The sequence below is a fragment of the Leucoraja erinacea genome, chromosome 15 (assembly GCF_028641065.1).
Source record: "Leucoraja erinacea ecotype New England chromosome 15, Leri_hhj_1, whole genome shotgun sequence".
In the NCBI taxonomy this organism is placed as follows: domain Eukaryota; kingdom Metazoa; phylum Chordata; class Chondrichthyes; order Rajiformes; family Rajidae; genus Leucoraja; species Leucoraja erinaceus.
This window is the reverse complement of record NC_073391.1, coordinates 38,431,826-38,450,554: the sequence shown is the minus strand read 5'-3', so window position 1 is coordinate 38,450,554 and position 18,729 is coordinate 38,431,826. Positions and strand designations below refer to the sequence as shown.

Genomic DNA, 18,729 nt, shown 5'->3' with positions numbered 1-18,729 from the left:
ATTGGCCCCTTTGAATCCAAATGGCGGCGCGGATTGGCGGGTGGGTTTGAATCGGAGGCGGTTGGAGAGCGCACGTCACGTTCAAACGGCGGCGGGAACGGCTGCAGCGCGCGGGCCTTGGTTGCAGTCAGTCGGTCGCTGCCCCTCTCTCGTCTCCTCTTCCAGGTCTGTACCGGCACCGCACCGCCAGTGGATGCGAAGCAAGGGAGGGGAAGAAGCGCACCAGGCACTCGCTGGGCTGGGCTGGGTGGGTCCATCCCTTCCTGCGGATTCTCGAGAGGTTTTTTTTAAGCGCGTCTCTGCAGAATTGCGAGAGGTTTTCGGCATCCGGGCGGTTGGGAGAGAGTGAGGTGAGATAGTATTATGTTGAAGGTGCACTCAAGATGTTGGAGTAACTCAGCCGGGTCTCTGGAGCGAAGGAATGGGTGATGCTTCGGATCGTGACCCTTCTTCAGACAGTACTATGTTATTTGGCGGCGGCTGAATGCCCCGAGGATGATGCAAGTGTGTCCTCGGGTGCTGTTGGCCCCCAGCCAGACATGCGGCATTAGTCAGGGGTTATGGGATGATGGTAGGAAAATGGGGTTGAATGGTGTATTGGTTAAATGGTGGCATAGACTTGATGGGCCGAATGGCCCAATTCTGCTGCTGGAACTTACAAACTGCCATCAGATGGGTTCAATACAGTCACACAGTCAGACGCGCCCAGGACTTCATGTCCTGGGCGCGTCTGAAGGTGGGACGTGGGATTTAGTTCGGATGCCATGGGGCTGTAAAACCTTGCTTCACTACTTTATTCTCCTTGGGAGCAGTAGATGTAAGCACAATAATGCCCGATGGGGTAGACGGTGAATGTTTTTTTTATCTTGTGTCGTGCAAAGACTGCAGCCCGGACTGTTTCCTGAGAGCCTTTAAATGGAATATGGTTTCAGGAATGTAGCGAGCGCATTTAATACTCTAACGACATCTATTGGACCTAGGAGACGCGACGCTTGTGGACGCATCACTTGAAATGTTTGGATTTATTTTGTGTTAACCTTTTGGAATATTTATGTTTTGGTTAATTTAAACTACAACATTTATAACGTTTGGATCTTTGTAGTTGATCAATACATACTTTCTGTAAAAAAAATCCTTACTTTTGTATGAATACAGGAAGGAAGTTGTACTTGTATCCTGCGTAGGAGTGAAATAAATTCCATATATCCCCTCGGGTGTTGTTGTTGAGATCCATAGTTACACCTTTGCTGTGAAGAAAGGAGTGGAACCTGCTGTTCAATGGGAGGTTCATTTCAATCAGGTGGTTGCTATGTCGTTGGAGGGGAATTAGTGTACGATAGAGAGAATTGTATATCCATGGTAAAGATTACTTTGGGGAGTCAGGTAGGGAAGAGTTCATTCAAATTACAAAATCAATGGGATGGTGTGCCTTTTGGTGGAAATTGTAAAGGATGACCTTGTTGAATACAAAGGCTGGTATGTTAGAAGATGTGGACCAGAGAGTTCAATCTTCCATATGCCAAGATACCAAGCCATAATTCAGATAGATGATATCTTGGAAACATCAGTACGAAAAGTCTCTGCATGGGCACCAGTTCCTTGGAACAACCTCTTTCCTGTACAAGTACAGAGGTCAAATTATTCCGTTAATAATGAATACTCTTCATTAGTCAAACCACGGCAGGGTCTTCACAATGGCTCTGGGTAGTGTTGTAGAGCAGACAGATCTCTGTGCACAGCTACAAAGTTCATTTTAAGTGGTGTCGCAGGCAGAAAGTGTGGTCAAGGTGGCTTTAGGCACATTGGCATTTGTCAGTCAGGGTATTGAGTGTAAAAGTTAGGATGTTATGTTACAGTAGTATAAGATGTTGGTGAGGCCATATTTGGTGGATCATGTTCAATTTTGGTCACTCGGTATAGGAAAGATGTTCAACTGGAAAGATGCAGAGAAGATTAATGGGGATGTTGCCAGGACTTGAGGGTCTGTACTATAGGGAGTGATTGGGCAGGCTAGGACCTGACACGGGAGCATGAGGAGCATCAGTCTGAAGAAGGGTTTCAGCCCGAAACGTTGCCTATTTCCTTTGCTCCATAGATGCTGCTGCACCCGCTGAGTTTCTCCAGCATTTTTTTGTACTTTCGATTTTCCAGCATCTGCAGTTCTTTCTTAAACACAGGAGCATGAGGGGTGATCTATGAGGTCTGTAGAGATCACGACGGGAATAGATAGGGTATATGCACAGTCTTTTACCCAGAGTAGGGGAATCAAGAACCAGAGGACATTGGTTTAAGGCAAGGGGAAAGGTTGAATAGGAATCTGAGGGCAACATTTTCACACAAAGGGTTGTTGATGGTGAGCTGCCAAAGGAGGTAGTTGAGGCACAGAATATAACAACACTTAAGACATTTGGACAGGTACATGAATAGATATGGATTTAGAGAAGTATGAGACGTACATGGGCAGGTTGGAAGCCTGGTCAGCAAAGGTAGGTTGGGTTGAAGGGCCCGTTTCCGTGCTGGATGATTCTATGGCACAAATATAATGGGGTTGGCGGAACTGGAGGAGAGGAGACTGCCATAATCAGGGTGAAGTGAAGAAAGAAGAGATAGCTGTGAGAATCTGAGAGTAATAATGCCTCTGATTCAGGGACAAATCCAGAAAGGCTAGGCAAATTAAATGTGGTCCATGTGATTGTGAGTGAGGGGTTCAAATTGGCAGCAAAAATAAACTGACTTTTGTATGAGTACAGGAAAGGTGTGACCTGCGTAAGATTGAAACAAACTGTTCCATATACTGGATTTAAAGGTAGATGTTCATGGAGGAAAATAGCTACACTTCTCTGAAGAAAGTGGAGTTGATGGAGTTGTTCAATGTGGGACCAATTTCATCCTGTTGCTAGAGGAGGAATTTTAGTGTGGGATAGTGGAAAAGAGTGATTGTACATCCATGGTAAAGATGACCCTGCTTGGACCAGGAAATTAGTGACTGTCAAAGTAGTGGAGGATGTCAGATGTTGCAGATATACGCGAGAAGGGATTGGGAAAAGATGGAATCAAAGCAGGCTGAAACAATGTGTCTGCTATGACACCAGGCTGCAAGCTGCAGTGGGGTTAAAAAACAGTGCTAGAGAACACACCAGTGACAGGGCAGCCGTTCTTCTATTGCCAGAGCAAGGTCTCCCGTACATCAAAGGGACATCGCCCCCATATTCTGTTTGGATAGTTCACAACCCAATAGTATGAACATTGAAGGGTTCAACCCTAAAATAAGTCTCCCCATTCCCTGCACAGATGCTGCCTGATCAGAGTTCCTCCTGCAATTGTTTTACTGAATGTCCCAGCATCTGCGGCTTGTTGTCTTCAATCATTAGTGGAGTTATGGTCCAGAGGTGGGAATGAGCATGTGGCTAACAGTGCAAGGTGCTCAGTTTTCCAGATATTAGTATGTTTAGTTTAGAGAGACAGCATGGAAGCAGACCCTTTTGGCCCACCGAGTCTGTGCCAACCATCAGTCACCTGTTCACAATAGTTTTATGTTATCTCACCGACTCCCTGCATACTAGCAACAATTTAGAGGCCAATTAGCCTAGAAACTTGCTTGTCTTTGGGATATGCAAGGAAACTGCAACACCCAGAGGAAACCCATGTGGTCGTAGGGAGAATGTGTAATTAGGAAAGGAAAAATAGATTATGAAAGAAAACTGGCAGGGAACATAAAAACTGACTGCAAAAGTTTTTATAGATATGTGAAAAGAAAGAGATTAGTTAAAACAAATGTAGGTCCCTTGCAGTCAGAAACAGATGAGTTGATCATGGGGAACAAGGATATGGCGGACCAATTGAATAACTACTTTGGTTTCGTCTTCACTAAGGAAGACATAAATAATTTGCCGTAAATAGCAGGGGACCCGCGGGTCAAAGGAGTTGGAGGAATTGAGTGAAATCCAGGATTAGCCGGGAAGTGGTGTTGGGTAAATTGAATGGATTAAAGGCCGATAAATCCCCAGGGCCAGATAGGCTGCACCCCAGAGTACTTAAGGAAGTAGCTCCAGAAATAGTGGATGCATTAGTAATAATCTTTCAAAACTCTTTAGATTCTGGAGTAGTTCCTGAGGATTGGCAGGTAGCAAATGTAACCCCACTTTTTAAGAAGGGAGGGAGAGAGAAAAACGGGGAATTACAGACCAGTTAGTCTAACATCGGTAGTGGTGAAACTGCTAGAGTCAGTTATTAAAGATGGGATAGCAGCACATTAGTATGCAAACGTAAAGCACACGGCATTGGGGGTTCAGTATTGATGTGGATAGAGAACTGGCTGGCAAACAGGAAGCAAAGAGTGGGATCCTTTTCACAAAGGCAGGCAGTGACTAGTGGGGTACCGCTAGGCTCAGTGCTGGGACCCCAGCTATTTACAATATATATTAATGATCTGGATGAGGGAATTGAAGGCAATATCTCCAAGTTTGCGGATGACACTAAGCTGGGGGGCAGTGTTTGCTGTGAGGAAGATGCTAGGATACTGCAAGGTGACTTGGATAGGCTGGGTGAGTGGGCAAATGTTTGGCAGATGCAGTATAATGTGGATAAATGTGAGGTTATCCATTTTGGTGGCAAAAACAGGAAAGCAGACTATTATCTAAATGGTGGCCGACTAGGAAAAGGGGAGATGCAGCGAGGCCTGGGTGTCATGGTACACCAGTCATTGAAAGTAGGCATGCAGGTGCAGCAGGCAGTGAAGAAAGCGAATGGTATGTTAGCTTTCATAGCAAAAGGATTTGAGTATAGGAGCAGGGAGGTTCTACTGCAGTTGTACAGGGTCTTGGTGAGACTACACCTGGAGTATTGCGTACAGTTTTGGTCTCCAAATCTGAGGAAGGACATTATTGCCATAGAGGGAGTGTAGAGAAGGTTCATCAGACTGATTCCTGAGATGTCAGGACTGTCTTATGAAGAAAGACTGGATAGACTTGGTTTATACTCTCTAGAATTTAGGAGATTGTGAGGGGATCTTATAGAAACTTACAAAATTCTTAAGGGATTGGACAGGCTAGATGCAGGAAGATTGCTCCCGATGTTGGGGAAGTCCAGGACAAGGGGTCACAGCTTAAGGATAAGGGGGAAATCCTTTAAAACTGAGATGAGAAGAACTTTTTTCACACAGAGTGGTGAATCTCTGCAACTCTCTGCCACAGAGGGTAGTCGAGGCCAGTTCATTGGCTATATTTAAGAGGGAGTTAGATGTGGCCCTTGTGGCTAAGGGGATCAGAGGGTATGGAGAGAAGGCAGGTACGGGATACTGAGTTGGATTTTCAGCAATGATCATATTGAATGGCGGTGCAGGCTCGAAGGGCCGAATGGCCTACTCCTGCACCTAATTTCTATGTTTCTAAACTTTGCACAGACCGCACCTGAGGTCAGGATCAAACCCGGATCTACTAGCAACAGCTCTATCAGCCGCACCACTGCATTGCCCACCACAAGTTCTTGGTCAAAGAAGCTCTGCAAGTTTTAACGGGGTAGATCAGTGGCTGGGGGAAGTGATCAGAATTGTATGAGCTGTTACCAATGAATAGTAGTGGTTAGTGGGAACCCCAGGAAGATCAGGAATGGACACAAGGAGTCCAATCCTGGTTGTACAACACAGAAACAGGCCCTCAGTCCTCCATGTCATGCTAATCTTCTTATCCATTTACTCTAACTGCCTATTCTTACCAAATTACCAAATAAATGGTAATGGAGTTGGCTGGAAAGGTTCAACACGTCAGGCTTGTAATTCATTTAGTGGGTATGAAGCGGAGTCATCTGATGATTGATGGTCATTACCAGAGAAGAAGGTTAGAAGTAAGAACGTGGTAATGGTAAGACTATCAGGAGAAATGGAAGGTCAAAGGAACGTCAGCATATTTCTTCCCAATTTACAAGCACAATAGTCCTAACACTGACTACTTCAAATGCCCCCAACAAACTTTAAAATGCTTCTGATATAAAGTGGGCTTCTATACAAATTGCTTGAAGAATTCAACAGGTTGAGCTGTTTCTGTGGAGATGGGAGTGGTTAGCATTTCCAGAGAAGTTATGCATTGCTACCAAATGTAGAGGGAAGATTGTTGGTATAAAGATACAAGCATTGGTGGGGTGAGGCAGGAGCAAGTAGATGTTGGGTGGAACTATGTAAGGAGTGAGCTGATGATAAGAGACAGATGATTGAGGAACTGAGCTAAGTGTTGGTTAGAGACATAAAGAGAGAGAAAGAAAAGGGCTGGTGGATACCAGCATCCCAGCAATTCAGCGTGCCAGTCTTCGAAACCCTTGTTCATATGCAAGGACTGTACACGCCCTAAGTTGGGGAGGGCCTGTAAAGGAGAGAAGGTGAGCAGTTGGAACTAGTTTTGGGCAATGAGAACCTAGGTGGATCAGGAGAGAGAAAAAGGAGCATACAGTGGGTTATATGAAGTTGTATTTCCCTGATACAATGCAGCTGGTGTGTCAGGTGTAGGTCTTGTACTTATTTTATTTTTTAAAGTCGGTAAAGGATGTATTGTGATCTTGGTGCAAAATATGCCCTAAATGTTTTGATACTAAATAAAGAAATGCCAGGTGGAAGAAAGTGCAGTGTTCTTCAGTATCCCTTTATACACTCACAAAGCTCTATTTTCTATTTTTCACTTTAAATACACAGGAAAACTCATTTGCTAAAGCTCAGGCTGAATGGTTGCATTCATTTTCTTTTTTTTTAAATGCCTTGTATTTACTGGCTGATGATAGCCCAAAGTGGTCAGAGATCATGTGTTCTATAACCAAAACAGTGAGCAAAAAAATTGTTTCTTAAGATAAAATTTGGACTATTACGGTTTCTGTAATATTGTTGTAGACTTATCAGATTCCAATTACAAAGGCACATGATGTGAGGAAAACCAAGGGAGGGCTTTGCAAAACATCGTTACATCATTATGTTTTCTCAAAGATGCAACACTATTTTAAAACTTAAATTTTGGGAAAGCTTCAGGTTTAGAGAAACTTGATGATCTGATGCAGAAGTGGGTTGAACATTAAAAAATGAAGCCTCTGTTGATTGTGCAGCATGTAATACTTTAACATATGTTTAGTTAACAGACTGAACTGAACGCTATTATGGATGATTATGTGAAGATAGAGAAAATCGGTGAAGGTGAGAAACAATTTCAACACTTATTCTGTGATTTGGTACCTGAAACAGCTTTAGCTTAAGTTTTCATTTAGATTGGTTGTACAAGTTACTGTATTTCTTCTGGCAAATATCTCCTGTCATGCCAAAAATAAATTTAACTTATTTTAAGTTTGTCTATTTTGTTTCAGTACAGCAAAACCCATCTGTGTGCACCTCTGCATTTTAAAATAAATTTTAAACAATAGCACAGTGCCGCAACTGTGAGAAACGCTATTTTACAGTACCAGAGGCTTGGTCTGATCCTGACCTCGGGTGCTGTCTATGGAGTTTTGAATGGTCTCCCTTTGGGTTTCATCTGTGGGGTCTGGTTTCTTTGCACATCTTGAAGATTTGTGGGTTTGTAGGTTAATTGTCTACGGTGTAGGGAGTGGATGAGAAACTGGGATAAAATGGAACGCGTGTAAATGGGAGATGTATGGTGACGGTGCGGACTCGGTGGGCTGAAGTGCTTGTTTCCATGCTGTCTCTGAACTAAACTAAATATGGTGGCATTACGGCACATGGTTTGTCAGAGATGCAAGGACAAAGTAAGGTTGAGACAGAGGTGACACTGCACGGTCACATTAAAATCCTTGGCGTTCAAGAAGCAGGAATGGGAGTAGCACAGGTTTCAGCCAGTTGCAATGCATATGCTCCTTTAACCATAAGGTTGGAGAAATTTGGGCACATTTGGAAGCAGCAACACGTCCAAGGACTTTAAGAAACAGCTGAAGGTAGGAGTGCAATTTACAAGAACAGATGTGAACATATTTTTGAACAATTCCATTGCAAATAAATTAGATGGGGATATACCATGGGGATTTGGTAATATTAGTGGACGTCAAGTCAAGTTTATTTGTCACATACACATACGAGATGTGCAGTGAAATGAAAGTGGCAATGCTCGCGGACTTTTGTGCAAAAGACAAACAACAAAACAACCAAACAAATTATAAACACAATCATAACACACATATTCTTTTACATAATAAATAATGGAAGGAAAAACATTCTGTAGAGTTAGTCCCTGGTGAGATAGGCGTTTACAGTCCGAATTGCCTCTGGGAAGAAACTCCTTCTCAACCTCTCCGTTCTCACCGCATGGCAATGGAGGCGTTTGCCTGACCATAGCAGCTGGAACAGTCTCCCATGATTTTATTTGCCCTGGAGTTGCACCTCCTGTTGTATAGTTCCTGCAGGGGGGTGAGTGAAGTTCCCATAGTGCGTTCGGCCGAACGCACTACTCTCTGCAGAGCCTTCTTGTCCTTGGCAGAGCAATTCCCAAACCAGATGGTAATGTTCCCGGACAAGATGCTTTCCACCGCCGCTTCGTAGAAGCACTGGAGGATCCTCGGAGACACGTGGGAGCCTGATTGGGGAAATTGCACACTGGAGGTAAACCTGTGAACAAAATATGGTTGGGGAGTCTAAACAAGTGGGAGTCCTGTTTGGGTGGAAGGAAAGATTTGAATTTGTAGCAATGGAGAGATGAATAACTCAATGGTGCAATCTACTAAAAAATTATTGGAACTTTTGCTTTGACTTCACTAATCAGTAGTGGCTTGGGGTTTAACATTTTCTTGAAAAATATGTTAATTGCATTTTTTTAGGTACCTATGGGGTTGTTTATAAAGGCCGTCATAAAGTTACCCAGCAAATAGTGGCCATGAAGAAAATCAGATTGGAAAGTGAAGAAGAAGGGGTACCCAGCACTGCAATCAGAGAAATTTCTCTTTTGAAAGAACTACAGCATCCTAATGTAGTGTGGTGAGTGCAGTGGTTAAACCTGGACAATAGAAATGTGTATTTGTTGTGCTGAGATGTTGAAACTTCAACCCTCATGATAATTGCACTGAATCTTTATGAATAATTTGATGAAATCACCCATGAAGTCAAACTGAAGCGTGTTAACAAGTGCCTTGTTTCATATTTACCTGCATAATTCGCCAAAATGAATTGAGTTCTGGCAGCAAGTTCTAGTACTTCAGTTGGCATTTAAAGCTGGCCAACATATGTTCTGGAAAACTGAAATTATAATCCATGCCTTTGTAATACTAGGACTGATATTTTTTACATATCTTGTGATATCAAAAATATATACTGTATTTCCCGGCAATGAAGACGCACCTGCGTCGAAGGTGCACCCCCATTTTGAGTCGCTAAATTTTGACAAAAGGCTGGCTGGACAGGATCAAGGGTTTGGTTTAGACAGTAGAAAGGAAGATGTGAATTGCCTTCAAGGAGGCGATGAGGACCGGGGAGCCTCCATCTTCGCCTGTCCTACAATGAGCTGTGTGGTTCATGTATGGGGGACGGGGACTTCCTGGCTCATAACAGGGAGAGCCCCGGACGGAGCAGCCAGCCTTCCGCCCAGTAGCTCCCGCCAACCACCACCTCCACCAGTTGCACCTGTGCCAAAGGTGGGTGGGCCGGCAGAAGGTGCTGAGGTCGCGACCGGTTCCGCTGTCCGGTCCCAGAGCCGCTCGCAGCCACCCGAGAGCAATCTGAGTGAATTGCTGGCATGATCCCTGACCCCTTCCTTCTCAACGCTCCTGCCCTCCCCGCAATTTTACCCCTGGCGGCCCAGCCAAGTTTGCTACTTTGCCATGCTGACCCGGGCATACCCGGGAGACGCTGTGGAAGGAACTTTTATCAGGTGTTGGTGAGGTCACATTTGGAATATTGTGAGCAGTTTTGGACCCCATGTCAGGATGTGTTTGCTTTGGAGAGTCCAAAGGGGGTTTACAAGAATAATCCTGGGGATGATTTAGGAGGAGCGTTTAAAGTCTCTGGCCCTATACTCGTTGGCGTTTTAACGGATGAGGGGGGGCCCCATTTGAAACCTACTGGATAATGAAAGGCTTAGATACAGTGGAAGTGGAAAGGATGTTTCCAGTTACGGGAGAACCTAGAACCAGAGGCCATAGTCTTAGAATAAAATTATGTACCTACAGAATGGAGACGAGGAGGAATTTATTTTGCCAGAGAATGGTGAATCTGGCATTCATTGAAAGATTCTAAATTAGTATGGGTGTCGAAGGTTACGGTGAGAAGGTGGGAGGATGGGGTTGAGAGGGGAAAATAGAATAGCAGCAATTGAATGACAGAGTAGATTCAGGCTGAATGGCCTAATTCTGCTATGTGTTATGGTCACTGTCTCCAGTTGTTGAGGAACTATTATTATTTGGTGTGTGTACATGAAGTTTGTTAACGGAGCCATTTGTACAACTTAATTTGGGTAGGTGGAAGCATGTTGCTTATCTCAATTACTTATCTTTGTCTAGTGAACCATGTCAGGATTTCTTCATGCATATAAAAAAAAATCTACAGGGATATTCGAAGCACCAGGATTTCTTCCAGTTCCATTAGTTATCCCTTAACCATTGCAAACACCAGTAATTTTGTTGCTAGTTGGAAACTTTAAAGTATACAACCAATGACATGTGTGCATGCAGATAAAGCAAGAGGCCTGCTGACATTCCTGGCATAATCGAATGCAATTTAAGTTTGCCTGAATATGATTTGACTACTGTGAGAATTGAGATTTTTGTGTTAGTATTAAATAGGAAGGACTTTCATAATACTGCACTTGTTTACACCATTGCTTTTAATTGAGTGGTGTAGTGACTTTGATAATAGAAATTTGCCCTTATCTTTTTTTTTAGCCTTCATGATATACTAATGCAAGATGCAAGGCTATACCTTATATTTGAATTCCTTTCAATGGATCTGAAGAAATATTTGGATTCCTTGCCTTCTCGTCAGATGATGGACCCAATGCTGGTGAAGGTATCTACAGTATACAAATTGAAGCCCTTTGTTGGGATAGATTGGAAGATTATTACAGTATTTCAACTTAAATTAGCGAACTTTTATTGCTTAAACATGTGCAATACCTCACCACCGCAACTGATATAACTGTTTTCTGCATGTTCTCTGCTTTATTATTTATAATGTTATTATCCTTTTGTCTAATAACATTAACATGGACCCAATGGATGCTGCTGATGCCATTGTATTCACCAGGATTTCAGATATCCTCGCTTTATCCTCTGGAAAAAATCCCTTGAATAAATTCTAAAACATTTTTTTTTTCAACTAAACATCTTAGCCCTTGCCAGGCTTGAATCCGATTTTCACGTTTCTCATTCCACTGCTAAATTACCCTGAAGTTAGTTACTTTCTATTGCAAACACTTTAAATCATGAATTTTGTAAAGATTGAAGTTATCCACGATACTTTGCTTACAATCTCTGGTGTAATATAAACATCTGTATGAAAAGCAATGAATCTTTAACCTTTTAATGGCTTGGTTTAAAAGAAAAGGCTGTCGCTCAATCTTGAACATCTTTCTGGTTGTTTTTCTTTTTGGTCATATCAGACATTTATTCTCATATGTTCTTACTACTTTTTCCTTTACAAAGCTTTTTTTTCCTGGAATTGCAGATTTGATCATGCTTTACTTATTTTCTTAGCTACTTTTCATTGGGTATCTTGCATAACATTTATTTGCCTCGGCAAACTTTCCTTGTTTCAAAAGGGCATATGTAAATTCACAGAGCTTATTCTTACTTTATTAAGGACTACCAAAGTTCAGTCAAATGAAATATGTCCTGGTCTGAAGCCTGTGATTGGCATTTGGATATAAAATGTTTTTTGACTCAATTGATACATGGCTTTGTGGTGTCTGTTCATGTCACTTTTAATCATTGCAGCCCGATTACTGGATCTTTAACTTTTTCTGGCAGCAGATGTTGCTGTGGAGACCTGTACTTATTATCCATCCCTAATTACCCCTGAACTGAATTGTTTGCTAGGTCAGTTTGCAGTCAACTGGGTCAGAGTTGAATAGGACAAGCTGGGAAAGGGTGGCTGATTTCCTGACCTAAAGGTCATTAATAAACCAGCTTTTTTCCGTTACCGGTAATTCAATAATTTCATCATTACTTGAATTTAAATTTTCTGCGGATTAGTTTGCATTTGTCGTTGGGCGGTAGTGTAGTAATGCCATGTGTTGGCATTTAGTGCGTTTGTATTCATTCCTGGTTGCGTCAAAGCAAATTTTAATTTTTGAAGAAATAAACCAGCCTTGTTATCTATGGATTGAAAATATTTTATCTGGTAGTTATTAATGAGCATCCTTTATTTTTCCTTTCTAGAGTTATCTATATCAGATCACGCAAGGGATTGCCTTCTGTCATTCAAGGCGGGTTTTACACAGAGATTTGAAGCCTCAGAATCTACTGATTGATAGTAAAGGAGTTATTAAGTTGGCTGACTTTGGTCTGGCTCGTGCCTTTGGAGTCCCTGTCAGGATTTATACACATGAAGTAAGTAACCATAGTTTGCTCAGTTATATGTAACTGATTTAAAACTTGTATAAGAAGGAACTGCAGATGCTAGTTTAAACCGAAGATAGACACAAAGCTGGAGTAACTCAGTGGAACTGGCAGCATCTCTGGAGAGAAGAAATGGGTGATGTTTCAGGTCAAGACCCTTCAGACTTAAAACTTAGCTATGATATGTTAAGATTACTTTAATATTTGTACAATATAGCAGTTTAAAATTTGATGAAATGCTGTATTAGTAACACTTCTAATCTTTGGGCTAGACTGCTGAAGGTTCATGTTCTCCCAGTTCCATGGGGAGGTGATATAAGAATAACTGCATCTGCCACTAAGGGGTTAACTGTGACTCTGCCCCACTTTGCTTGAATTCTGTACTCTTATTGCTGATGTTGGGGATACAATTAAACATTCTAAATTTTACAACAGAATAACTTAACCTTACATTTGAGATCATTCCTTGTGATATGGAACTTAATAAAATGTTTATAATGTTGTGGTACAGATATTTGTACAGTCTTAAGAACATCGCGTGGAATGATCCTGGTGTTATCACTGGTCCTGTGTGCACAATGGTGTATCCTTCACTTTTTGTTGCTGGAATGTAACATTAACCATTCAAGCTGAAATGTTTGTGGGGGGGGGGGGAGAGGAGGAGGAGTAAGATTCAATTTTTCGATCACATAGCTGTGAATTTTATAAATCTGTAAGTAATTCTTAACATTACATGACTTCATAGGTCGTGACATTGTGGTACAGGGCTCCTGAAGTACTGCTGGGTTCTCCTCGTTACTCAACTCCCGTTGATATGTGGAGTATCGGTACGATATTTGCTGAAATGGCTACCAAGCGACCACTCTTTCATGGAGACTCTGAGATTGATCAACTTTTCAGGATTTTCAGGTGTGTTTATAAAAAAATAACATTCTATCATTATCATTTTTCCCCAATCCAGGCTCCATCACACCTCTAACCTCTGCCACCTTCCCTGACTTTATTAATTGTCTTTCCACTGAGATATTTGATTGATATTCCTCCAGCACATAGTCTACGGTTCAGTTGGATTTATGCGGGTGAAAACATTGTTTTAAAAATATTCTGACTGATACTGTGGCTAAAGATTGATTTGAAGCCCAGATTTCTTCTCAACCATTGAGTTGGTTTTGGCTATTTACAAATTTAAATGTGGAAGGGGGCTATTCAGTCTGATTCCTGGCTGTTACCAATCCAGCTTGTCCGTATGCCCTTTCTCCACAGAGCCTCTAAAATTCTAACCTTATTCAGCTCGCTTCTGAAAGTTACATTTGAGTTTCTCATTTCCATCCCTGGCAGTTCCTTTCATACCATGACTATTTCCTGGGTTATGAGCACTCATCCTCTCTTACCCTTTTGGGTCTTTTGCTGACCGCCCTTCGTACTTTGACCTTGGATTCTAAAATGCTCCTTCAGTGGGAACATGTATTCTGCTAAAAACCTTTGATATTAAATATATCTGTTATATTGTCACAATCTCTCATTCTAAAGAGGAGATCCCCTGCATTCTGTTTTTACACCAACTAAACTCTTCCCCCTCGAGTTATTTTAGCAACTTCACTGTTTTTGCATCTTTCATAACAAAGCATTTTGTGTATTCTGACCGTTATGAAGTTCTAAATCTCATATACTCTTTCAACTTCTTTTTTCAATCTGACTTGCCACTTTCAATGAATTATGCACAAATCTGCATTGATCTCTGATCTGTTCTTGTAACCACAATATTGCTTCTTGTTCTTCTAACCAGAATGTAATATTTGTCATTTCAGAACATTAAATTTCATCTGCCTATTGCCTCGGTCAAATTTCTCAAAGTCTATCACAATGCCAATGGGTTTTGGATCTGCAAATTTGGATTTGTGTTCCCTTAATTCCAAATCATTATAAAGCAATGGCCATGGTACTAATGGAGAACAGTACATCGCAGGAAAGAGCCCTTTGGCCCATAATGTTTTTGCCGAAAATTATGCCATTAAATTAATCTCCTCTGCCTGCACATGATTCATTTCCCTCCATTCCCGACATTTCCATGTGGCTATCCAAAAGCCTCTTAATTGCCCCTGTTGTATCTGCCCCCACCAACATCAGGCCTGACAGCAACTGTCTCTTGCCTTAAAGCGGCACCTTCTAGTCTTTGACATTTCCCCATGGGGGGAAAAAGGTTATTGCCTATCTACCCTATCTATGCCCTTCAAATTTATATACATTTATCAGCTCTTCTTTCAAACTCTGACATTGCAGAGAAAACAATCTAGATGTATCCAGCTTTACTTGTAGCTAATATCATCTAATCCATGCAGCACATGGTGAACTTCTGCACCTCTCCAAAGCCTCCACATCCTTCCAGTAATGGGGTGACCAGAGTTGCGCACAATACTCCAAATGCAGCCTTATCAAAGTCCTATAAAGCTACAACATAATTTCCCGACTCTTGTGCGTATTGCCCCAACCGATGAAGGGAAACATACCATAAACCTCCTTTACCACTATCTACCTGTGTTGCTTCTTTCAGGCAACTTTGGACTTTGACCCCCACGGTCCCTCTGTACCTCAATGCTGTGACGAGCTTGGCATTAACCTTCCCCTTTCATTTGATCTTCCAAAGTGCCACACCTCTTACTTAAATTATCCTCCATCTGCCCATTTCTGCAGCTGACTTGTGATCAGACTGTCAGCCAGAATACCACACTTCAATCACACCGCAATTTATCTGCATTTGCTCTAATCACTTATGCCATGACGGGTCAGGTGCTAGTTCAATGTTCTAAGAATTCTTGCCACTGATCCAAGCAGACAGTGCTTTCCAGATTCTAACTGCCCTCGGTTGGGGTGGGGGAAACAGGAACGGACACTTTGACCTACCGTGTCTATTCCAAACATGATGTCAAGACCAACTTTTATCTGTCTGCACATAATCCATATCTATCCAAAAGCCTCTTGAATGAAACTGTTGTATCAACCTCCATCACCACCTTTGACAATGTGTTCCAGGCCCCCAACAACTGTTTAAAAAAAAAAAAAAAAACTTGCCTTGCGCATCTCCATTGAACATTACCCATCTCACCTTAAACCTATGCCCTCAACTAAACCTATAAAGCTGCGTCATGACTACCTGATTCTTGCACTCAATTTCTTCAATGAAAGCAAGCATATGTCTTCTAAACCACTACCTGTTTGTGTTGCCACTTCCAGTGATTTATTAAGTTAACCCCAAGATCCAATAAGGAGTTCTTGCCTGGGTGCCCTCTAACCCTGTCTTCTCTAGTGTTCTGTGTCCTCTAGTTTTAGACACTTCTAAATAGTCTTCCTACTATCTACCTGAAAGTTTTTTCTTAACTTTGAAATCATCCTGGCTTTCACTTGTGCCAAGTAAAATGATAATCTTTAATTATGACCCAAAACCTGCCCTGGAGTAATAGATGTCTAATAATTGTGTAATTCAGGAGTTTTAACTCTTAAGAGACGGAGCCTTACAATTAATGAAATACTCTTTAATATATCTGTTGTACCTGTGTAGACCTCTAAACAGTAATGTGGCATGGAATTTACTTGCCAGGCAACGTTGAAACCTCCTTTCAGAAATGAAATGTATTTTCTCTGAATCTCAGGACACTGGGCACCCCAAACAATGACACTTGGCCAGGTGTTGAAACTTTATCAGATTACAAGAATACCTTCCCAAAGTGGAAAGCAGGAAGTTTATCCCAAGTGAAGAATATAGATCAGAATGGCCTTGACCTGTTAGCGGTAAGTGAATTATCATGTCCCTGCTTTTTCCCCCATTGCTCAAAATTGAGAAACAGATTCATTCTACATAGTAGTATCTTTACGTTTCCTCTTGCAACCAGCTCTGAGCTATATTTCCAGCCTTTTCCTTTCCTCCTATGGAGGTGATTTTTGGCTGTCGGCTCATTGACGCAATCAATCTTGAAATTGTAATTTGTCATATTTCTAAATTCCAAGCAAGTTTGCACTGTAAAGTTTGGTCATTGGAAGCAATTGTACTGTTCAATTTATTTGGCAATATCAATCAAAACAATTTGCATTGAGACAAGGAGACTAATATTACTGGAAACAATTTAAAGTTCTGATATTCTAAAATAAAGAAGCATCTTGCTCAGGTGGGTCACTACTGTACTCAGTAAGTGGTCGTTTTCTGTGGTACATTGTACTTGTGAAATTGGTTGCTAAAGTACAATCATAACTTTGCTGTCTTTGAAGTGGAATGAAAATTTCTTGTACATCTTGCACTTTTCAATTAGACAATAGGTGCAGGAGTAGGCCATTCGGCCCTTCCAGCCAGCACCGCCATTCAATGTGATCATGGCTGTACCCCGTTCCTGCCTTCTCCCCATAGCCCCTGACTCCGCTATTTTTTTTAAGAGCCTTATCTAGCTCTCCCTTGAAAGCATCCAGAGAACCTGCCTCCACTGCCCTCTGAGGCAGAGAATTCCACAGACTCACCACTCTCTGTGAGAAAAAGTGTTTCCTCGTCTCCATTCTAAATGGCTTACTCCTTATTCTTAAACTGTGGCCCCTGGTTCTGGACTCCCCCAACATAGGGAACATGTTTCCTGCCTCTAGCTTGTCCAAGCCCTTAACAATCTTATATGTTTTGATGAGAATCCCTCTCATCCTTCTAAACACCAGAGTGTACAAGCCCAGCTGCTCCATTCCCTCAGCATATGACAGTCCCACCATCCCAGGAATTAACCTTGTAAACCTACGCTGCACTCCATCAATAGCAAGAATGTCCTTCCTCAAATTAGGGGACCAATACTGCACACAATACTCCAGGTGTGGTCTCACTAGTGCTCTGTACAACTGCAGAAGGACCTATTTGCTCCTATATTCGATTCCTCTTGTTATAAAGGCCAACATGCCATTCGCTTTCTTCACTGCCTGCTGTACCTGCCTGCTTACTTTCATAGACTGATGTACAAGGACCCCCAGATCCTGTTGTACTTCCCCTTTTCCCAACTTGATGCCATTTAGATAGTAATCTGCCTTCCTGTTTTTGCTACCAAAGTGGATAACCTCACATTTATCCACATTAAACTGCATCTGCCCACTCACCCAACCTGTCCAAGTCACCCTGCATTTTCATAGCATCCTCGTCACAGTTCACACTGCCACCTAGCTTTGTGTCATCTGCAAATTTGCTAATGTTACTTTGAATTCCTTCATCTAAATCATTGATGTATATTGTAAATAGCTGCGGTCCCAGCATCGAGCCTTGCAGTACCTTACTAGTCACTGCCTGCCATTCTAAAAGTTAATGCCTTCTCTTTGTTTCCTGTCTATCCGCAGTCTTATTAAATTTGGTGTACTTGGATACTTTTCTGTTTAATGCTGCTTAAAATAGTGACTCTTCATGAAATATTTTCCTAATGGACTTTTTTCTTTTACCAGAAAATGTTGATTTATGACCCTACCAAAAGAATCTCTGCACGGGAAGCTTTGCGCAACCTGTATTTTGATGATTTGGATAAGTCCAGTCTCCCTGCCAATATTGTAAAGAATTAAATCCAGATGAAAGATGACGGTCTCTGTTTGACAGCAAAGCCATTGGCAATCAGTAAATGAGACTTTATATTTGGCTCCTTAAAATCTGGTTACAACTATACCTGTATTGAAGTTCTGTAGATTTGTATGTCTTGTCCATGTCTTTTTTCTTCCTGCTATCAGTAGATGCACAATTGTTTTTGTACTTGTACTTGTATAACTTGTAAATATAAATAAAAGCAGAATTTAGACCTTTTCTGGAATGTAAAATAAGACTTAATATTCTTGGTGTGTGAAATTTATAAGCAAACTCAAGGAGATCCTCATTCCTTTTCTCCAGAGATGCTGCCTGTCCCACTGAGTTATTCCAGTATTTTGTGTCCATCTTCAATTTAAACCAGCATCTACAGTTCCTTCCTACACATTTTGTCTGCTCCACTGCAAAATAATTTCTTAACTTGGATTGAGATTGAATGCTTTTGTTTCATTAAACAATACAATTTGTACATAGATCCCTGGAGTTTGATACGTGTAGATTATTCCTCATTATAATTTGGCAATACTGCTTATTCCAAGATTCCATCAGATCTCCCCTCAACTTCTAGCATCCCAGAGAAAACAGTCCATGTTTGTGCAACCTCCCCCTGTAGCTGAAACCTA

The 18,729-nt window shown here is 41.7% G+C and overlaps 1 protein-coding gene across 2 annotated transcripts; it reads left to right on the top strand.

Moving 5' to 3' along the window:
* The first annotated feature begins 56 nt into the window (after positions 1-56).
* cdk1 (cyclin-dependent kinase 1) lies at positions 57-18,325 on the top strand. 2 transcript variants are annotated; one of them, XM_055647206.1, is made up of 8 exons: positions 57-165; positions 7,107-7,168; positions 8,797-8,953; positions 10,852-10,975; positions 12,346-12,516; positions 13,271-13,434; positions 16,173-16,311; positions 17,977-18,325. In XM_055647206.1, exons 2-8 carry the CDS (start codon positions 7,132-7,134, stop codon positions 18,088-18,090), a joined length of 906 nt encoding a protein of 301 aa, XP_055503181.1. In that variant the 5' UTR covers positions 57-165; positions 7,107-7,131; the 3' UTR covers positions 18,091-18,325. The 2 variants fall into 2 exon arrangements, with proteins under 2 accessions (XP_055503181.1, XP_055503182.1); XM_055647207.1 differs by having other exon boundaries at positions 132-350.
* Positions 18,326-18,729: the final 404 nt, after the last annotated feature.